Source organism: Dermacentor silvarum, chromosome 1 (genome assembly GCF_013339745.2).
Source record: "Dermacentor silvarum isolate Dsil-2018 chromosome 1, BIME_Dsil_1.4, whole genome shotgun sequence".
NCBI classification, from domain to species: Eukaryota; Metazoa; Arthropoda; class Arachnida; order Ixodida; family Ixodidae; genus Dermacentor; species Dermacentor silvarum.
Window position 1 is genome coordinate 332,882,284 of NC_051154.1, and position 23,758 is coordinate 332,906,041.

At 45.5% G+C, this 23,758-nt stretch overlaps 1 protein-coding gene across 1 annotated transcript in view; it reads right to left on the reverse strand.

Moving 5' to 3' along the window:
• The window catches only part of LOC119443259 (uncharacterized), a 120,257-nt gene that overhangs the window by 26,224 nt on the left and 70,275 nt on the right, over positions 1 to 23,758 (reverse strand). Inside the window, exons 7-8 of the mRNA XM_049660463.1 lie at positions 18,521 to 18,692; positions 13,617 to 13,717 (exon numbers count right to left, since the gene is read on the reverse strand). Coding sequence (XP_049516420.1) covers positions 13,617 to 13,717; positions 18,521 to 18,692 — 273 coding nt within the window. The remainder of the gene's footprint in view (positions 1 to 13,616; positions 13,718 to 18,520; positions 18,693 to 23,758) is intronic.

A 23,758-nucleotide genomic window follows, 5' to 3' on the forward strand; every position in this document is an offset into this window, starting at 1 on the left:
AGTAGATGGTGAACACGCGCTCTGTCCTAGACACTCGTCGGGCTTTTGATTAGTATACGGTCTCACGAGCTTTGAGGATTTCGGCGGGTGCTTTTTGCATGAACAGCGATGTGGCACCACCACGATTTTGCTTATGTCCACATGGGAATTACGCTTAAATTTCGCAGGCAATAAGCTAGCTTAAATACAGTGGTTAACTGGCTCGAAGAGCGAGAGTGCGACGCAAACTGCGTTTTGCGAACACGTTCTATGTGCTCAGGGTGCGATTCCACTATGCTAGCTTTAAGGTTGTGTCGGCGACGTGGCCTCTGAGACTGCACCATTTCGGAGGCCACGCTTATGCACTCGCTGGGTAGGGGGCTATCTACGAGTAGCTAAGAGCAGACGACGGCATCCAGAAGAGTTACTTTGCGGTCACGGTGCTTTTGAACAAAACCTCGGACAGTCCCCGACAACTGGATCACGTAACTTTGACGCGGTCTTCTGTCACGGATAGTCAGACCGGAAGCCGCGGACGGCTTGCGGACAGTGTGGAACTGCATAATCGAAGAGGCCCACTGTTAGGCCACACCAGAGCTGCATGCGGTAAATCAAACTTCACTCGCAGCACTATTGCTCGAGGAGGGTCGTAAGAAGAGATGGTAACGAGCCCGATCTGCAGACAATACAGCCTAAAATATGCTTGCTAAACATTACTGCAGTACATGCACCAGGGATGCTACAATCTCTCAAAATTGATCGCTTGCTCTCTCCTGCAGCTTTCGAAACCCCCACTATGCGACGTCCGCGATGGCGTTACAACGGGAGCGACGCTCCACTTGTTACTAAGGTTACCATAAGCGCACGGAGTGCGCGGCGGAAAGAAGAAAACGAAAGGAGCGACAAGGCAGCGCACTGCTATCGGCGCCGCCGCAGCTGGGATGAACTGATCAATTGGGATTGGGGCAAGGGGTCGCCTACGTACGCGCCCTATTTCCTGCACAGAATGAAAAAGAGGGCGTCCACTGCTTGCAACCGATGTAACACCCCGGATGCGTCTGTGGAGCATCCGCTCACCGAGTGCTTGCATTACAAGCGGCAGCGACAGACCCTGAGCAGTCCCTCGAACCGGCTGAATAGAGGTCCTTACATGGGAAAAGGGGGATTGGTAGTCGTAGGCCCGAGAAAGACACAGTATCAGAGCACTTCGCAACTTTCTAACCTATAGTGACCATATGCGGTCTGTTTGTAAGACGAAATCGTGAATGCGTTCATAATCTGACTTTGTACACACTCATGGGAACTTGCATCAATCTTTTCTGCTTTCATTAGTGAACTGCACTTTAATGTCTGACAGGAAGCGCTTGTAGTGATCTCCTTTATGCTTCGCTGTGTGGAAGGTCATTTTATATTATTTCTTTTGTAGTTACCGTTTTGGTAACAAGCACTGTGGCTTGACGGTAGCATTTTGCCATCACGTACACTCATATTAGGCATATTGTATAGCAGGCTATCCCGGAGGTACTTGATCGCTTGTTTTATTGCTCTTTTTCCTCAATAACTTTGCTCTTGCTTTCCTTTTTTTCACAGCGGTAGTTTAATGCTCAAAACTGGTTTTGCTTTTTTCGTCCGTCTGGCCATCCATTTGTGCGCTAAAGACAACGACATTGTTTGTTTTCGCCAGGTCGTCTCGTCACCCCGCGCTTCACCATCACCATAGGGCGAAGTAAAAACTTCGTCCACAACCGCTAACACTGAGACTGGAAGATTTGTCAACACGCTATCGCGTGGCAGTAGCATCGGGCCATTCCTGCAAGGTATTGCGCTGCACATAGACTCTCAGACCGGTGGTGTTTCTGCATGCATACCGCAGGCCAGAACTAGGAATACGGCAGCGGACGAGGATAGCATTATGTGCATCACAGGAATTCTTCTTGACAAGATGGTGGTGTGTTGACGTGCAATTCTTCGTCGTCATGGTCGTGACAACAGCATGACGGCACAAAAGAGGTGTCCATGGCAATCATGATCAGGCTCAAACATGGCACATGCCCACAATGATCAGGCGGTCGGTATAAAGAACGTTAGGCATCGCCAAAGTCAATGCCAACAACGTCGCAATGATAACATCACATCGTTTTTTTACAGAGTACCTAAAGTGATTCAAAGACCGCCGCCAAGTGCGCGATTATAATTCTCAAATGGGATTCCCGACTTCAAATCCGCATTTCTGCGTGAATTTCTAGTGCTGCTTTTAGCGCTGCACCAATTCAATTAATCGAGTTCGACTGTTCTGAGAATAACGAATTCTTTATCCTTATATCGCTCATAGCAAATATAGTGGATCCCACCTTTTCGTAGTTTTTATTTTCTAGTGTCTGCTCATATAAACCTTATTAGATTGGTATGGGTGCCTGGCCATAAGGGCATATTTAGGAAATAAATAGCGGACAACCTGGTGAAACTGGCCTTTAGTGGTTCTGTCCTAACTAAAGACCCTTTTCATAGCCACTCCATGGGCGCCGCCATGTTAGATCATGTGGTGGAGCGTCCATTGCTTGCCTCAGCGGCCTCCGTGTTTACAATAGATGTGCATGCGCCTGGTGCGCCTCAGGAAACCTCTGTTTCAGCGGAGACAGTGACTGGGTGGAATGACATGAAGCTTTGGTCACAGCTTCAGAGGTCATGTGAGCGTTTTCTGAGCTCAATACGTCAACTCAAAACGGTGCGAGCAGCGTATACGGTACGTTATGAGACAAGGCCCTTATTATATTTTAGCTCTAGAAATCGCAGAGCTTCTCGATATTGCGACCAAAATCGGCCACTACGTCACCTTTCAGTGGATACCTGTATACTGCGGCATGATAGGAAATGAACAAGCAGACTCTGAAGCTAAAATAGCTGTAAATAATGCGCCAGAAGTAAGCATTGCGTTCTCACGAACAGACACGAATGCCCTGCTTCGGTGCGTTATGCGGAACTCTACACTTGAGTACTGGACCAATCCTGATCGACGACACAGGCGACTGCACAAATGGGACCCAGAAATGAAGTTCCGCATGCCTCATAAACTGAAGAGGAGCATAACAAGTGTGTTACATCGGATTCCTCTTGGTGTTGCACTCACGAGGCGTTATACGCATGTCACCAGCTGCAGTGACACTGGTCCGCACTGAGATCACTGCCAAGTGCCAGAAACACTTGAGCACATAATTTGCTCATGCCCAGCGTACGCGCGTGAACGGCATAGCCTCATTTCTACTATTCGACGAGTGACTAAAAGACCAATATCTGACGAGATTGTATTAGGTCCTTGGCTTAATGACCACAGCGCAGCTGTGGTCATCGAAGCGACTATAACCTTCCTTCAAGCCACTGGACTTGATGCACGCCTCTAGTATGACCTCAACATGATGGACATGTATATACGCACCTCCTCATAATATCATCATTCATCGCTCTTTTTATCCCCCCCCCCTCCGCCACTGCAGAGTAGCAGGCCAGAGCAAACTAACGCTCAAGCCGACCTCTCTGCCTTTCTTCGAATAGGCCTCTCTCTTTCGTAACGGATGGAATGAATTTATTTACGAGAATGATGAATGGTTAGCGCAGCGCAAGGGACAGGACGGTCATTCAAGCCCAACAGGCAGCGGCCAGCTCCTCGCGTGCCATTCTACTTCCTCTTCATTCGGCTGCGCCGTGCAGCGTGACAATTTCTCCGGGGGCAGACGAAGTTCTCCGAGCGAGTTACATAGCCCGATGGTGGTACAGTTTGAGTCGGACGACGTGCATGACTTGCGTGTTACGTGACCGTTGGTTGTGCGAAGTCACTCTTGCGATGACGTAGGTCACGTCACTCAGACGTTTCAGTATAACGTATGGGCCAGTGTATCGAGACAGAAACTTCATGCACAGCCCCCTTTTCCGCAGAGGTGTCCAAAGCCAAACAAATTCCCCAGGAGCATATGTGAGTAGCATATGTCGAGCGTCATAACGAGCCTTGGCACGCTCTTGAGAGAAGAGAGTCCTCCGGCGGGCCAGTCGACGCGCTTCTTCGGCACGACATAAAGTCTGGCCTACTGAGTAGTCATCACGTGGGGACCAGGGAAGGATGGTGTCGATAAAGCTTTGGGGGTTGCGAGCATAGAGAAGAAAGAAAGGCACACAGCCGGTGACTTCATGCTTGTCAGTATTGTAAGCGTACGTAACAAATGGTAAGATAGAATACCAGTTTTTTTGTCTGTGGAGACATACATGGCAAGCATGTTGGACAGTGTACGATTCGTGCACTCGGTGAGCCCGTTTCTTTGCAGGTGGTAAGGGGTCGAATGCCGGTAATCAGATCCACAAAGACGTAGTAGTTCTTCAACAACGTCCGCAGTAAACTGCCGTCCACAATCACTAATCACAACGCGTGGAGCACTATGGCGGAGAATGACGGAGTATAGCAGGAACGATGAAACGTCAGCTGCTGTAGCCGGGTCAGTATACCGGTCAGACCCGGTCAGTATACCGGGGTCAAATAGTCCACACACACAATAATCCAGCGACGTCCGAAAGTAGACTTGGGGAAGGGACCTAGCAAGTAGACACCAAATTTTTCAAATGGCATGGTTGGTGGTTTAACTACCTGCAAGGCACCCACAGGAGGCGTTGGTGACTGCTTATGGCGTTGGCAATTGGCACAGCTGGAAACGTACTGCTTCACCGTTTTCCAGAGCTTGGGCCAATAGAAACGCTGGCGCAGTCGGTGGAGTGTCCGAGCAAAGCCAAGGTGGCCTGACGTGATGGCATCGCGCATGGCGTGAAGGATTATAGGCCTCAATGTCTGGGAAACTACGAGCAGAAGTGGAGCGCCTTTAGCAGAATAATTCTTCTTAAACAATAGATCTTCAAAACTAATGAAAGGTGAGCCGCGTGCAGGTGACTCAGTGGCGTAAAGAATAGCTCGAATAGAAGTGTCATGGTGTTGCTCACGCTTGAAGGCGGTGGCATCAGGAAACTCTGGTGAGATGGCAAAGAGGTATTCGTCTAAGTCATCGTCCGTATCTCGCGTGCTTGCTGATGGAAGACGAGATAAACAGGCAGCATCGGTGTGACAGCTACCACTCTTGTAATTGATAGAAAAGTCGTATTATTGAAGCCTTAATGACCACCGAGCTAATCGGCTAGATGTGTCGCGTAGTCCAACCAACCAGCAAAGAAAATGGTGGTCTGTCGCTATCGTTAAGTGGCGGCCGTACAAGTGTGGTCGAAAGTTGTAGGTGGCGAAGACTACCGCGAGGCATTCCAGTTCTGTTACGGTGTAATTCCGCTCAGACTTGGTAAAAGTACGGCTTGCGAAGGCGATGACTTGTTGGCGTCTGCCATGTATCTGTACGAGTACAGCGCCAACACCCAGACCACTAGCATCGCTGTGAAGCTCAGTTGGGGCCTCTGGATGAAATTGGCGCAAAATTGTAGCTGAGGTGGGCAGAAATTTTAGTTGACAGCATGCAGACTCGCACTCAGTAGTCCATGTAAACTGTGAGTCCTTGTGAAGGAGTGACGTGAGCGGATGAGCTAGGCGTGCAATGTCCTTAATGAAACGGCGAAAGTACGAACATATTCCGAGGAAGCTGCGGAGGTCTTTCACTGTCTTCGACTGGTTGAAGCCACGAACGGCCGCAAGCTTCTGAGGGTCTCGCAGGTGCCTTCTTTGTCTACGAGGAAATCCAAAACAAGCGTTTGACGCTCGCCAAATTGGCACTTTTTGGAGTTTAGAATCAGTCCAGCTCGCCGTATGCAGTGAAGCACAACTTCGAGTCGTTGGTTGTGCTCGTGAAATGTCTTGCCGTAAATGACAACATTCGCCAGGTAACACATACAGATTTCCCATCGAAGTCCTCGCAGGATGTTGTCTATGAATCGCTCGAATGTCGCCGGAGCATTACACAAACCGAAATGCATTACGTTAAACTCGAAGAGTCCATCCGGCGTTACGAAGTCTTCTCCTTGTCTGGCGGGTGCATCGGTATTTGCCAGTAGCCTGAGCACAGATCGACAGAGGAGAAGTACGAGGCAGAATGTAAACAGTCAATGGCGTCATCTATACCTGGCAGAGCATACACATCCTTCATCGTTACTGCGTTTAGGGGTCTGTAGTCGACGCAGAATCAAAACGAATCGTATTTCTTTTTGGCCAATATGACTGGAGCCGCCCAGGGACTGCTAGACTCCTGGATAACACCTTTCTCTAGCATGTTTGCAACTTGTTCGGCGATCACTTTGCGCTCGGCAGGAGAGACGCGGTATGGTTTCTGTCGTATTGGCGACTCTGTTCCAGTATTGATGCGGTGGTGACTGTAGACGCTCTTGAGCAAAGTCAAACACTGACGCATAGCGGGCAAGGAGCTGTTGGAGTGCTTGTTGATGGGAAGAGAGGAGCGATTTATGAATCATGCTCCTAAATTTTGTAGAGTGGTCACTGAGTGGTGAGCTTGCGTCCATAGAAGTAGCAACCCCACGAATGCTCGCAACGCTATCTTCTTCAAAGGGTGCTACCTTCACTCCGGCAGAGAAAACAACTGACTCGGAGGACACATTCATTGTTCAAACCGAGCACAACATTTTATGACTTCGATCAGTGACCGAGGGACAAGTACATTCTTCTTTAGAGTGTTGACATGTTCGGCTTCAATTAATTCTTAGCAGAAACCAGCACGAACGCACGACGGGTCACAGGGATGAACATTGCCGTCTGCGCAGGCAAAAGTACATCAGTGGACACAGAAAATACTTCTTGACAATCGGATGGAATGTCGTCTAGCACGGGTGGTCTGGTATCGCTGCTGAGTGAAATTTCACCAGCAGTGCAATCTAATGTTGCTCCAAGCTCCCGTGAAAACTCAATACCAAGAATTGTGTCATGCGTGGCGCATGCTAGTACAATAAATTCGATTCGCAATGCCTTTCCACCAACAGTTATCACGACGGAACATACTCCCACAGGACGTAACAGTTCACCGCCAACTCTGCGAAACGTGGTATTTTGATTCCCAGCAAACATCACTTTCGGTCCGAGGCGATTCTTGAACGCAAGACACATCACAGACACAGAAGCACCAGTAACTACTAAAGCCACAGTATTCACACCATAGACACAAACACATACTTTGTTCTTTACCATGACGACAGACAGAGGCATTTGAAAAATTGACCGCCCCGCGACCTCACTACCATCGGTCGCACCAGCTAGTTTCTTAGCTGAGGCTGCATAGGCGAGAGGCGACGCGGAGATGGCGATCGACGTGTCCGAGTCGGCGGTGGAGTCAGGCTGCGGTCGGACGCGGGGGAGTCATTCCTTAGCATGTACTGGTAGTCTCGACGTGGCTGGCGGAAAGGGACAACTGGTTGCCAGGATGTAGCTTCTTGCATGCGGAGAACCCTGTGGGCGACGGCGGCAATACCTCGCGATGTGTCCCTGAGCCCCATAGCTGTAGCACACAGGTGGGCGGTGATTTTGATTGATGTTGGGTACAAACCTCCAAGGCGTATTGTAGGCGGCAGACGACCCACTCTACGTTCAAAACTCGTTGCTCGTGGCTGGATCATGGTGCTCTGGGCATGGGCGTTGTCGGAAGCGGGGCGGTCACCGCAGGCAGGTCGCGGCCAGGCCGCCGGCGCCTCCAAGAAGCACTCATCAACGGATCTTTGGTGGCACACGTTGTTGGCATATGAACCTTGAAAATGAGCCAGTTCATCTCTAATAACTCGCCGTACCAATGCAGCCAGGTAGTTAGAGGCAGATACGTCGACACTTGCTACGTTGATCACGTTGTCCAGCCGACCAAACTTCGGAAGAATGCGGCGTGTTTTCAGAGCCTAGAACGTACGACAGTGACGCCTTAAGTCGGATGGGGTAGTGAGGTCTTCGTTAGAGATAAAAAAAATTGTACACATCTTCGGTAATTCCTTTGAGAAGGTGTCCGACCTTGTCCTCGTCCGACATGTTGGCGTTCGCAATTCCGCAAAGCTTCACGATTTCCTCACTATAGGTTGTACACCTCTCTCCCGGTAACTGCGCTCGTCGTGAAAGTGTCTGCTTAGTCTTTTTCTTTTTCGAGAGCGAATCGCCAAAGCATTTCTTTATCTCTTCGACGAAGGTGTCCCAAGTTGTGAGCGAGCTCTCATTATTGTCGAACCACATGAGGGCAGTTCTCGCAAGGAAAAAGGCAACGTTAGATAGCTGCGCAGACGCGCTCCATTCATTGTGGCTGCTCACCCTCTCGTAGTGTCTTAACCAGTCCTCGACGTCCTCATTAGCTTTGCCTGATAATGCGCGTGCTTCTCGACGAGGTGTCCGGCTTGCCTCGGGCGAATGCTTTCTGCCGCGATTTCCTCGCGAACGTCGCCTCCATCGGAATCACTCATGTCGGCGTCTACCGGTGGTAGCCCGGCCAACCGTTTGCTGTGTCGAAGGGGTAGTAGAGCTCGGTCGTCCAGTGTGATGTACCCAGCATCTCCACCAAATTGTAACGGATGGAATGGATTTATTGACGAGAATGATGGATGGTTAGCCTAGCGATAGGCACAGGACGGTCATCCAAGCCCAACAGGCAGCGGCCAGCTCCTCGCGTGCCATTCTACTTCCTCTTCATTCGGCTGCGCCGGGCAGCGTGACAATTTCTCCGGGGGCAGACAAAGTTCTCCGTGCGAGTTAGGGCCCATTCACACTTGCGACTAGGTGAGGTCGCGCGACGAAGTTAGTCGCAAAGCGATCAGTCGCAAGTAGTCGCAAATGGTCGCTTTTCTCGAAATGCGACCGTTTCGGGCCTGTCGCTCACTGCTAGAGTCCGCGAATACACGCAAAGTGCCTCGAGCGGCCATTCGCGCGGCAATTCTGCACGTATTCGCGGACTCCTTTCACGTTCGGAAAAACACATTTATGTGGCACTTATTGAGCAACAGAAAGCTGTATCGGAAGTTTTTTGTGTTGCTCTACAATTTTCTCATTGACACTTTGATAATTGAGGCAGTACTTCTCGAGTTAGATAATTAAGTACAATTAGCTAATTAAAGCTCAGCAACGAAAAAATTACCGGCGGCTACTCCACTGCACTGGAAACAATACGCACTAGGTTTTCTTCGCGTAACGCCGTTTCTTTTTTTTTGAATCGTTCTGCGTGATAGCTGGGACACCATACAGCGTGTCCCAATTATTACGCACCAACATTTCAAAATATGCAAATGCCACATAGCTGGACCGGTAATGTCGTTTGCCGTCGCTTGGAGATACTCAGATTATTTTTTTGCATTCCGCCTAATTACATGATTATTATTAATTAATTAATGAACTTCTCGAATAATATAAGTAGATGAAAAGTTTCAATGAGAAAATTGTAGAGCAACATGAAAAACTCCCGCTACAGTGTTCTGTTGCTCAATACGTGCTACATAAAAGTGTATTAAAAGTGTTTTTCCCAGCTTGAAAGAAGCCCGAGAATACACCAAAAGTGCCTCGATCGGCCAGTCGCGCGGCAATTTTGCATGTATTCGCGGGATTCTTTCTTCGTCCAAAGAATATGGCAGCTGAGCAGGATGCTTGGAAAGGCGACAGGAACGTTGTCTGCGCACAAGAAAGCGTAGAGACGCTTTCCTACGGCCTTAATGTAAGTGACATCCACTTTTTAATTGGTTCGAAGGCGCAAAGACTTAAAACAGAGACATAATATGTGCTTTTCTCAACATTTTCTTGTCGCCGTGAAGTGACGTCACGTCGCAAAAGTGCCTTCCATACGTGTGCCAGACGGTTCGAAACACATTCTATTACATGGCCTCGAAGCTGTATCGGCTGTCTCCTTAGCCAACCCTGTGCACTTCGATCCGTGACGTCATGCTACATTGGCCGGCTGCCACAGAATCTAATGAGGACGCTCCCGACTAAACCGCGGTCATTTGGACGTCACCGCTTTCGTCACGCCGCGCTTGACAGGATAAATTACGGTCTAAGTAGATGACATCATAAAGCAGAGTATGCAGGCCTGCTATCTAGGAGGCGTTCCCTTAGCCAAGCCTTAGCTGTCTACGTAGGTTGTCTCCGATGCTAGCCAAAAGTGGAACACATTCCAAGAAAAGCGACAGCTGACAACAGCCATAGTCGTCTTATGATTGGCTGGAGATGCTTATTCTAAACCCCGGACTAACATCAGTCCTGCGCGAAATGACGTCATTCACGTCTTTAATCGCATCGTGCGATGTTCTTTTTATCTTTTCCTCATCTCACTTGCGAGACCCTTCATAGGCGTTTCTGAGTGCAGCGCAAGAATTTTTTACAAGGCAGCGACAGTCTTACGGTACTCCGCTCCTGCTGCGCAGTAGTCAGGTCAACATGACGGCAATAAACAGCTGGCCACAGTGACCTAGTATCGCGAAGTGAATAATTTGAAGCGTGCACGACGCTAAGCATGGTCACTAAAACACGTCGTTTTAGCAAGATCATCATCTGCGTCACTCGAATTATGCTGTCTTGTGTGCTTTCCCGGCGACGCACAGTTCGATCACATAATTCAGTGTGTTTGGACGAAGCTACGACATTTGTGTGCAAATAGCGGTGTAAGTGCATATCGCATAGATTATACTGAAGGCCTGAACGAACTTCACATCAATTAACAAAGCGGTCGGGCAAGGAGACACAATCTCTCTAATGATATTCACTGCATGCTTAGAAGAAATATTCAAGCTGTTAGACTGTGAAGGAATTAGGAGTGACGATCAAGGGCGAATATCTCGACCAACCTTCTGCTTGCCGATGACATTGTCCTGTTCAGCAACGCCGGGGACACATTGCAACAATTAATTGAGGACCTTAACCGAGAAAGTGTAAGAGTATAGTTTAAAGATTATTGTGCGGAAGACAAAGATAATGTTGAATAGGCTTGTCAAGCGAACAACTCAGGATCAGCAGCAAGCCTCTAGAGTGTGTGCAGGAGTAAGCTTATCTTGGCCAATTACTCACAGGGAACTGCAATCATGTAAATTAAATTCAGAGAAAAATTAAAATGGGTTGGAGCATATACGGCCGCCATTACCAAATCATGACCGGGAGCTCACCGCTATATATTGTTTAAAAGTGTACAAGTATTCGATTCGTCCAGCACTCTCATATGGGGCAGAAACTTGGAGGTTAACAATGAAGCTTGAGAACAAGTTAAGGACCGCTCAAACAAGCAATGGAACGGAAAATGTTATGCCTAACGTAGACAGGTAGGAAGAGAGTGGTGTGGATAAGAGTGCAAACGTAGCAGTGGTAGTTGAAATTAAGAGTAATAATTAGAGCTGGGCAGGCCACGTAATTGGTGGGGCAGATAATCGGTGGTCCATTAGAAATACAGAGTGGGTGCTAGGGGAAACGAAACGCTGTCGAGGACAAGAGAAAGTTAGGTGGGGTAATGTAATAAGGAAATTTGCAGGCACAATTTCGAATCAGCTTGCGCAGGCAGTCAGGGGTAATTAGAGGTCGCTGGGAGAGGCCTTATTCCTGCATTGAAAGAAAAAAAAATAGGCTGATCCCGTTTTCCGACATCGAAAATTCATCCGGAATTTCAACCTACTGTTCCTCTTGAGCCTAAAGTATACGGCGAGGCCGTTAACAGAACGTTGTCTGCCGTGGCTTGGATACTGCCACCCTCACCTTGTCCTGGAACTATGTGTGAAGTGACTGCTCCGAACAAAGTGACATCAGTGTCACAAGACCGACGACTTGAACCGATTTGAACCCGCCGTGGTTGCTCAGTGGCTATGGTGTTGGGCGGCTGAGCACGAGGTCGCGGGATCGAATCCCGGCCACGGCGGCCGCATTTCGATTGGGGCGAAATGCGAAAACACACGTGTACTTCGATTTAGGTGCACGTTAAAGATCCCCAGGTGGTCCAAATTTCTGGAGTCCCCCACTACGGCGTGCCTCATAATCAGATCGTGGTTTCGGCACATAAAGCCCTATAATTTTTTAACCGATTTGATCCGAAACAAGCTAGAATGCTGAACCGTAATTTTCTTCGTCTACGGAGCTGTGCAGTATTCGTACGTGCACTTGAACGGGCGTTTTTATGAGGGTGGTAAATTTAAGGAAACGTTGGTGCGGATAATTGTGTTGATGTTGACTGATTAGCCTTGACAACAGTGAAGTGCCACTTGGTATCGAAATTGGTATCGAAATAAAGTCGCTTTAGGTCGTTTTGTAATATGAGGGTGGCGTGTTGCTACAGGCGCGGTTAACCTGGCAGACCTGACTGGCAAGTGCTCCGCCTGAGCGTCTTTTTCTGTGCCAAATATGTCACCGCGTGTCCATCAGTCCTGTGTCCCCCAGAAATGTGAGAAGGATGCGTGACATTTCCACTGTCATTCTTGTGACGGTGGTGCGCTGAACGGGCGCGCGTGGTTGCGCTTGTCGGCGCTCTAGCAGACGCCCGGAAAAGGAAGCTGCCGAAAAAATTAGCGTAGCTTGCACTAGTGGCGCAAGGCTAAAGAAACATTGGATCTGATCGGCAACTAGCACTACCAAGTCATCCCCAGCATTTTCCGGAATTTATTGATTATTGATCTCTTATCGATTAGCTATTTATTGGCTATCGATTGGCTATCGCAAGGTATTGGCCCCGTATTTGGGCTAGGCTAAGCACCACCAAGTCATCCTCACCATTTTCCGGAATTTGTTTATTATTGATAAACTATTTATTAGCTATTGATTGGCTATCGATTGACTATCGAAATGTATTGGCCACGTATTTGGGCTAGGCTAAGCACTACCAAGTCTTCCCCAGCATTTTCCGGAATTTATCGATTATTGACCGATTATCGATTAGCTATTGATTGGCTATCGATTGGCTATCGCAAGATATTCGCCACGTAGTTAGGCTAGGCTTAAACACCTTCGCTAGTTCACAGGGATATATGTGCTATTGCGCTTGGACCCTTTCTGCACTACCGCCAGGATCGGCCCACATTTTCCGTTCGCTCTGCACGGATTACAGGCAGGCAAACAGCTTCGCTTTAATAGGGGTGTGTAGTGATTTGCCGTAAGAATATAGCGTGATGCATGATGTGCAGTCATGCTATCAGATTACCGTGCTTCTTTCATTTCTTGTCGTTTAATCCGAGCTTTGCTTCGTTCTCGCTCTCATACGACGCCGTAAGTTAAATGCGCTGCCACTACGAGTGCGCCCTTATCTTTGCGTAAGAACTTTTTGGCTAAGAAATTGCGTACGAACAGCGCAGTTTAGTGAATTGCCACAGATATGTACGAAAAAGTGCCTCGAACTCGGCAAGAAATCTTCGCTTCTGATAGAAGTTCTGCGTGAGTGAAGATTAGCACATCCGTCTTGTTTTCTTTGTGTACGTCAGCATCGGCGTTCTGAGACGATGCCGAACCACACCTCCCTTTTTGTTCCTCTCTCTCTCTCTCAGTTGACCACTCGCTTCACGAACAATCGCTTGCAACTGTTAACGGCGCTTTCGAACTGTATATGCGCTCTCATGCTGAAAATGTTTCACATCGAATTTCTGCTCGCAGGTGATACTTGCACGAACCTTGTGTACAGCACTTCCCGTTTTTTCCCTTGCAAGCACGAAGCACTCGTTTACTTACTTGCCATACTTACTTTAATTTCCATGAATGGCACGGGCTTGCCGAGGCTCTTGAAGTCATCCCCTCGCGGCGACGACATAGTCATGCAGCCGGCCAACTCTGTCATTCCAAACACTGCCGAGAATGGCATCATTAAAAAAGAAAACAAAAAAAGGAATGCAATACAAATTACTCACACCAAACAAAGAAAGCTGCTAAGAAGAGGCACGACAAACGGAAACCATTTCATGTTCCTTTAATAATTCAGTATTCTCCGCAAACACCTGAAGCCATTTCTCGAGCTACCGAAACGTAAAAATATCTGTTTAAACTATACTTAATGCAAATTTTTTTCCTTGTAAGAAGGATCGGCAACGCAGGCGCGGATAACCATTCGTACCCCGACGCACAAAAAAGTAAAATAAATTAGAGAGTGATTGAAACGCCAGTAGCACAAGGAGAGCGGTGTAATCTATACCTTATGTTTTCAGAAATTTGAAATTTCTTAAAAATAGGTAAAATGCGATAGCTACGTAATGTGGGGTCGTGTGTTTGAAACACACTACCGCCAACGTTTTTTCTTTCGAATTTAATGTGTTTTCATGCAACCATTTCCTTATAGCGATTACCAAAGCCAAGTTAAAACACAGGCGAAAGCTTACGGGGCCAGAGAACGCGCGGATCCCACAGGCTTCCGTGAACAAGAGCGAGGGTGTCGCGGCGATGCCCTCGCACCTCACGCAACACCTGGCGCACTAGCGCGACGGCAGGCGTTTCCTTTCGCCCGCTCTGCTCCGTCGAGGCGCGCCCGTGCCATGGTGTCGTAGCCAATGGGAATTTAAGTGCCGTTTCGTTGCTACAGACGCCGGATTTTTCAGTCAATGGGCCACTTGATGCTTCCGCATCCACTGTCATGCCTTTAGTAGAAGCCAAAGTGTGAAGTGCTGCTTACGCTTCACCAACGGGCGAGCATGAGGCGAGTGAGTTGGCTGCTTGATAAGGACGCTCGCCTGATCTTCGCCCGTGAGTGAGGCGTAAGCACTCACGTCACTCCTGGACGTCAACAAAGGGCATGACAGTTGCGCTCATTGGCATTTCAGTTTCATTTTCCCGTGTGGTATAGGCAGGAATTCATCAGGCTTGTAACATTTAGCAGCTTCAGCTTGTTGCATTTCTGGAAATGGTTATGAGCTCCTCGAATGGCGCGTTTCTAGTCCTCAATTTGGACCAATCGCACTGTTCCTTCGGTTAAAATGTTCATTAGTGACATTTGCTTAACATTTGTCCAATAAATACATCGAGTCATGTTCTGTATAGTAATATATGCTTAGTATGCTACAGTGGCAAAAACAATCAAGGCAAGATCACTTATGTGATCTTCCATATGGTAGAAAAAATTTCGAACGTGTTTCGTCAAACTCCCTGTATATGGCTCCCTCTCGCATTCGACCACAATGATCCTACCAAATGTGACCGACTCGCCCGCACGCTGTCAATCCCGACGCTGGCTGCGCCTGCTCCACAACTTCGCAGGTGGTATAGGAAATAGGCTGTTGGACCGCTGTGAGGGGGGGGGGATTTAATGGTATAGAGTTTTCATAGGCTATGTGACACGTAATCTCAGGCTCTGCGTTGCCTGCCGTGGGGCGGAACAAGTTACGCATCTCCACGGCAGGCGCGGGAGGCAATGAAAAGCATTCACGTTTCCGTGGCGCTCTTATCGGCGCAGTTTGCAAATTGGCCGAGCAATGCGCTTGCGTTGTTCTATATACGGCATAGATCCCGCGCAACAAAAATGTAATTCAGAGCTCGGGACATTACTAGCTGAGGCCCTTTAAAGTACACGGAACATTTCTCAGGTATTTTCCTGGCCTATACAGACATTTAGAAATTGTCTGTGGTAGAGCATTGTACAAAATAATAATAACGGAAAGAGGGAACGTAAAGCAATGTCGACGCATGATACCAATTACTTTGGACAGCTTATTAGATATTTAATTATAATTCTTCAGAGGAATTGCTTGAAAAAGAGGACAATACAAGAATAACGTGAAATGAATAAATAATTAAAATAATTTTACTAAATAGCTTTTAACTAATATCTTTACTGCACATATTGTAATTAAGGAACTCTAGCCGGTGAGCTTGCGAGATCGAATGAATGCTAAGAATTGCACCTGTTCGACTGATGCATCCTATTTTCAGCATCATCGCATCTATTTGTAAATGTCGACAGCTGGTTCGTCACATCACACAAATCATCCCCAGCCCCGGAAGTTGCGGTCGAAGATTCAACATTGTAATACTGGTGTTAAAACCAGTAATTAAAACGTTTGTAAATTGAAAAAGCTTAGTTAACTAGTGAACGGGCTGCGATGGCTACTCGAGATATAGTGTTCGCCTGCTCAAAGTGCGAACAGTGAAGACAGCATAAACAGATCGGTTAAATCATATCTTTAAGCAATTTGGCTTCATTGAAATAGTTTCCCCGCTATAATATAAAACGGGTTACAGACCGTCCCTTGATATAAGCACAGGTCACCTTAGAAGGCCTGTTTGGCTGCCGAGCTTTTTTGAAAAACGGGTCCTCATCTTGCAATTGGTAACGAACCTGAAGCAATGGAAATCTTAGAAGGACCCCTACTGATTGTAAATATGTCTTCAGCAATCACTACATTGCATGAATGCTAATCTAATATCGATAGTTATCGTGAGTTGAGTTGTGCCAGATTTTTTAAAATTTCTATTTTATTGCAAAGATTCAATTTTCAAATTAATTCAGGTTTATTCAACATCTGTCAGATATTTTGAGCGCGGACAAATCTTAAAAAGGCTTGAATGGTTCCGTGCACTATAGCTAGGTATACAGTGATATAAATTCAATACATGTACAGGAGAAAATCTATACGCAGGAAACGCAAGAAAACTACAGAAAATTACAAACAATGCAAACAAGCGGTAAATATATGCATAAAGGAAATAAAAAATATACAGATATATTGAAAAAATTCACTGGATGAAAAATGAAATAAATGAAGGAACACAGTATTTCAACAACAGGTAAAACAATGAAGAGTTACACATATATGCTTCGTAGCTGCTTCAAGGAGATAAATTCTACATTTGTGCCATTTTTGCCCAACTAATTTAACGAGGTTGGTAATGTGTATCTTAAAATTTGGTTACCGTATGGGTCGTGCGGCATTTGTCAACTTTCCTGGTTTCGGGATCGCGCGTGTGGTATGTGGGGGAATTTTTTTGCCAACCTAGCCAGTGATTTCAGAAGGTAACTTTTCTTATTTATTTCCAACTTAGAGTGTCGCAGAATTCTGAAATTATACATACATTGTACGTTACCAATCTTAAATTTATTGAGCATGTCCTCTGTGGGACTGAGGGACTAGCTTTAAAGACTAGGCGTTTTGCACGCTTCTCAAGTGAATGAAATGTCCTTAGATTTTATTTCGTTGTTGTTCCCCAAACTAGTGCACCATATTTCAGCATGGATGAAAATAGATCATTGTACAAAACTATAATAACCGAAAGAGGGAACGTAAAGCAATGTCGACGCATGATACCAATTACTTTGGACAGCTTATTAGACAAGGAAATAATGTGAGCATCCCGGATAAATTGTTGGAGAAAGTTATGCCAAATGTTTTATGACTTTCTACAACTTCTATTTCCAAACTGCTTCACACCAGTCGGGGCAGTTCGCTCAATTTCTTTCATGGGTGAAACAAAACGGCTTTAGTGTTGCTAATGTTTCGCTTTCACCCATTATTTGTTTCCCGCAAGTGAATGCGATGACGCGTTTCATTTGTGCGAAAAGGTAGGCGCGCAACATCCAAGCCAGCAAAAAATAGGCTAGTATCGTCAGCGCATATTATATGCTTGACCGTATGAGGAATGTTAATAATATCGTTCATGTAAATAACGAAAAGAAAAGGACACGAAATTGCTTCCTTGTGAAACACGTAAGTTAACCAGCTTGATTGAAAAAGGGTGACCATTAAACATGACAAACTGCGACCGTTGCCGTAGGTACGATGAAATAAATGACAGAGCTTTCCCTCGAATGCCATAGTGCTGCAATTTTTTAAGAAGTATGCTATAATTAATGTGATCGGATGCTTTTGTGAAATCCAGAAAAATGCCAAGGACCAAGCTGCGTCTGTCAAACATTTCAAGTATTATTTCTTTTTGCGTGAGCAGTGCTTTTGAAAAGACTGTTAGAATAGAGATTGAGCGGTAGTTTGCAAGATCATTCTCATCACCCTTTAAAAAAAACTTCTGTAATTTTTGCACATTGCATTTTACGAGGAACTACCCACATAAAAGACAATTGATAATTATATGCGTTAAGCAATGCGCTATGAAGTCAATAATCAATTTCATCGGTTTTTTCTGCAGATCCATCATAACCATGGCTGTGCTGGTACTTAAACTATATAGTGCATGTCGTAGTAACTTGCGATTCAGATACTGGCCGCAGAAACATTGTATGTTCCCAGCTCGGCTGTATGTAAGACAGGCTGTCGCTTCCACACCATAATTGGATCTTAGAAGAAAATGAATCAACAAATGCATTTCATAGTTCAGCGCCAGAAATTTCCACATTGTTTCATTATTTCTGTAATGGGCTCAGTACTTCTGACAAATATCGAATTTAGTTTGCACCCCATGTCCACAGAGCGTTCGATCGAAGAAATTAAGCGGTTATAATGGTATTTGTTTTTAGCAGCATAAAGTTCTTTAGTGACGTCATTTCCATTTTTTAGAGCACTACGAGCATCGGGGACATCGAGTCTGAATGAATGTTTTGTTCCACGAGCCCCATGAATTCAAATAATCATCTACCAAACTATTTATTCGCTGGTCTGCGCACCCACAGTACTTGATTATGGTTCTTACTACGTAGAAAAAGCAGGAGCGTACTTTGTGTGATTCCTCTCAAACCAAGCTTCCTGGCGACGCTTCGCAGCAGAGGCGAACTAAGTGCGCTCCCACCAATCATCACTTTTCTGACGCTGCTCGTGTCCACCTGGCCCAGTAGTGGGTGCTGATCCAACTTCAGGACGAATGTAGGAAGTAGCGCCAGCATTGTAGGCTGTTAAGTAATGGGAGAAAAAGGAAGTAACGTGGTGATTTGCACGTGTAATTGCTTATCACAAATTTGCGTTGTTTGTCTGTATCGCCGCATCTAGTGAACTACTCGAGTACATGCGGCTAAGCCATTTCAATCTTCTCAATTATGTCAGTAGGCCTTTTTTCTGGAGACTTGATATTGATACACTGATCAGGCCCGCGATTTTCTATCGATGCCGTCCGCTCGATTCAATTCTTCGCGTATCTTCCACTGTTCACGACCAGCTGATAAATATATATCGATAACGCGGCCGAAGTGTCTTTCTGACCTCTAACGAGGCGCAAAAAGCGCGAAAAGGAATGGCATCGGAATAGGCATCTCTGCTGAATCGCGGTCCGGATAGTTATTCTTATAATGTGTGTCATGCGTTTGTTATCCAAGAAGCTTTCAACTTCCCGATTAGAACGCGAAATATGATGGCGGGTTTTGCTGTAGTATATGTGGCGGCTGTCAAGCAGCTCCTGCTATTTGGCAAGGAAACGCAACGTGCTTTGCGGTGAGGTGTCCATTCATAGGTCTCATGTGTTTAAAAACAGCGCCAGGGTCTGTGCGAGTTTCCCAAGCTGCGTTCTACTCATCATCGAAAAGCCTGGTCAGGTGACGCCTTCGTGAAGGAAGCCCTCGAATGCACGCAAAGGGCCTCGAGCGGCCAGTCGCGCGGCACTTTTGAGTGTATTCACGGGCTTCTTTTACGCTCAGAAAACCACTTTTATGCAGCACGTATTAAGCAACAGAAAGCTGTATCAGGAGTTTTTCCTTTTGTCCTACAATTTTCTTATTGACACTAATAATCTAATTAAAATATTTTAAAAGTTCATTAAATAATTACGAGTAATGATGAATTAGGCGGAATGCAAAAAAGTAATCTTAGTATATCCAAGCCACGGCAAACAACATTACCTTGGTGCTGTCCAGCTACGTGGCATTTGCATATATTTAAATCTGGGTGCATGATAGCTGAGACACCCTGCATGTATATATATGCAGGGTGATCAAAATTAAGTTTTACGGTTTTCTTGAAATTAGGCGCTGGGAGGTGCGTGAAGTTCACCTATGCAAATAAGTTGTGTAGCCAGGGGTACACAAAGTGAGATGATAATTATGGCATGCCGCCAGCCACTTAACAAAGTTGAATAATTAACTTTTCAGTGACTACAGTAAGCGGGCGTGTTTGTATTGAAAAGTTCGAGAAAGTCGTGATTCTACACAGTTCCAATTGGCAGAACTCTTCTAGTATGCCCGTGATCCGAGATATCCGGCTCCAAATTTATATTTACGTTCACATGATTACGCATGCACGACAGTGAGGATCGGCGCAAAGTTCCTGCCGGATGTGACGCGTCTGTTGCGTGCGGCGTTTAGTCTGAATAAAACTTGTTACTGGGCTCGTTGGTTGATGTCATACCGTTGAACATATGGTCGCTTAGCGTAAAAAATTAAGGAGGGGTGGGGTCAAGGGGAGAGCCAATTTGACGCTCCCCCAATTTTAGCGCTCCCACTGACCCCGTCCCTCCTTCACTTTTTTGCGCTAAGCGACCTATGGTCAATGCATAAGTTTAGTCTGAAAATAAGGCGGAGGCATAGGCAAAGATGATAGCTGTTACCATTTCCCTCTTGGCTGGCGAAATCGAAAATCGGAGAACTCGGAACCGCTGTCGAAACACGCAACCGCGCTGCATGTAACAATGGCGGCAGCTGCCATACCGAGATATGTAGCCAGTGTGGATTTTATGGGAGGGCTTAGGTGTAAATATGGGAGCAATTGCTCCCATATTTTGGGAGCTTTGCTTAAGGGAGCTCTTATGGATAGCATTGGGAATTCATTTTTTGCTTTTTATCGGAATATATAGGAGAATTACTGGGAGTTGCTCTTTACACCTTTAGCGAGCTTTGTTTTAGTGAGGGTGTTTTAAACAAATGTTTTGGGAGTATTTTTTAGCTCCTTTTCATAGCTTTTACAGGAAGCTCTGGGAGTTTATTCGGCTCCTTTTGGGAATTTTATGAGGCTGAAGGCAGTTTTTTGTGTGTTTAGTAGAATGGGCCCTTTGAGGAGCTCCGAGATGTATGACAAAGCAATAAAGTTACGGAAATTTATTGTAATTCCACAACCAAATGTGCGAGCATGATAGTATAATCAGCAATTGTTGGCATAGTGAAAGTGAATTGATTCAATAAATTGGATATAAACAAGCAAACAAGTATGACAGGGAATTCAAGCATTTGACAAGCTTCAGTACACTTATAAATCCACAAGTGCAGCCAAGACCAAAAGTGAGTAGCTCAAGACAACACCACGAGCTGTTCGGCAATCCTTGTATCTGTTTGAACAGGTCACACTTTTTGCAAGTAAACGAGCATGCTACAATGAATGATGCAAAGTAGGTCTGACAGCAGCAATGACCCGAAGAAAAATAAACAGTGAAAGTACTTTTGAATACCTATGCTATTTCGAATTGATATCTACATACAACTTACTCCCACATGCTATCCTCGCATGTAACGTGCAGCTGCAAAGAAACAAGAAGCCAAGGTCGCACACCCCACTATGAATATTTCCTTAGCAATGTGCAATACCTGAAATATAAACTACCCAAATAGTGAACATGACAAAAGTTCATAGCAAGATGGTCACAATGTAACAGTAGTCAAGCAGGTGATGTCTCAGGCTGAGGTTAACAATCCAACAAGGGGACTAGTAGACAACTCCAGCTGACAACGATGCATATGTAGATGTCACCACATAGGTGCTTGTTGCGATGCCACCTGACCCTAGTTGGCATCAAAGAGGTTCATTGAAGACCTGCGTATGCCCAGTGGCCCCAGGCGCACATAACCAGTGGCCTCAGTGGTGCTAACCTATTGCAGCCCCAGGGGCACATACCGAATTTCCGCAAATATAAGGAGTTTTTTCAAAATTTCTTGCCTCAAAACGCACCTTGCATTATATAACCGACACCGGCACAAACACCAAGACCAATGTCAGCAATCTGAGTGGCCTGAGGAAACTCCCCTATTTCTTCCACACACCTTACCTTCCCAACTATACCCTCATGGTGAGCATTTCAACTTACCTCACCTTACTCTATGCAACCCCGCTTATTCTCCTAGATGTCTATGGAGTGGGGAAAAGTGCACTATCTATATAAATGCTGCCAAGGAAAACAGTTGTTGCCTTAGCAAAGACAACTCCCCCTGTTGAAAACAATTTACCACCTGATACAACACCTGTTTCACCACTGCTAATCAGCTTCGGCTGAATATTGCATATCACAAAAAGCAGCAACTATAATTTTGCTTTTATACTGAAAAGTGAAAATTTCTATAGGATGTCAAACATTTAACACAGGAACCTTTAACAGTACCCATAAGTGTGAAATTCTCTCATAGACGATGCGGGCAACACTTAACCACCAAGGCTGTACACATGTAGCATCATTACGAACATTTTCTCTGCACAAAGTCGTAGCAACCTGAAGGCAGGGAGTGCTGCATGGAGCCAAGCATGTATTTCAGAGTATGCATTTTGTATTTTCTTCTGCCATATGGAACATGAATATCAAGGAAGGTAGGATGATGATGCTGTGCAAGTAGTGGTGGCCTTGAAAAGGGAAGGAATCCACACAAAGAGCCTTGGTGTATTGAAATGGCAGTGCATGGTATGGAGGACCCTGAAAAAAAAATGGATTATTTACTACTGTACTTGCAAACTGATACCATATGAATATTTAAACATAGCATCACAAGTTGCAATAAAGTATAAAGACGGGCGAGTTGGAAAGTATGCACTTATTTGTCAGCCCAAGAACAACTGAGAACACAGAGGTAGAGTGACATAGGACGAGCGCTAACAAAAAATTGTCAGCGCTAGTCCTGTGTCCCAAGTTGTTCTCGTGCTGACCAATAAGTATGCATCACAAATAATTTGACAGTGCTTGGATCACCAATGCGAGAACACCAAGTGTATTTTGGCCATCTCAGGTTAAGAAAAACCACAGCCAATCAGAACAGTTGCAGACTGCACACAGAATATTGTCAAAATTTCACATCATGTGAGCATCATTATTATCTTATGGTCTAAGGTAAAACATTAGGGGTGTGCGAATAGTGATTTTTCAGACCAAATTGAATGCTTTTCGAATAATGAACAGCCATTATCACAATTAATACAAAACGGTGTTCGCATCCTACTATTCTTAAAGTTATTAAGTTTCTGTCATCACATAGTACATAATGAAGTGTTGCTTCTTAAAAGAATAAAACAGCTGTAGAAGCAAACAAGTAGTTTCTTCACATGGGCATGACTCTCGAGAGTGTGAATGATTGTTGTATAGCCTGTAAATTATGGCTACCTAAGTGACGTAACCTGGTTTGTGCGCATTCTCAGGTTTTGTCTATACTATGCCCGTGGGCGTGAAAATTTAGCGTACATTTACTCCAATTTTATGTTCAATTGGCCGCAATTCACATTTTGAAATATTCGAAAAGTAATAAAATATTCGAATTTATGAGTAGTGACTATTCGATTCGACAACCGAATGGAATAGGACACTATTCGATTCGTTATTCCGAAAGTTTCAGATATTCGCACACCCCTAAAGGCATCATGGTACACAGAAAGCTACAAACACATTTTTTAAATAATAACCACGAAAATTTGCAGAATGTATTATTAACTGATAATGACCGTAATATTTGGCATCCGGAAAGGGTGTTTCTTCGATTCTCATTTGACTGAAAAATAAATTATGGACCTTGGAACAATTTCTGAAGTGTTTTCATTCAGCTAGAGTGGCTTATAGGAACCAATAATTAGATTTAGGAACCCCTATTTTGTAGCTAAGAAAAGAGGTCACGATTATAGGAATCTACAGTTGCAGTGATTAAAAGGTTCTGAATTTTCCAAACAACTCTTTACATTTGCGGAAGCTCTTTAATTATGTAATATGATGCCTAGCAACACTGACAATAGAAGGAAATCAAGACAACACATTACAAAAACTAATAAAATGTATGTGCTCTTGATAATA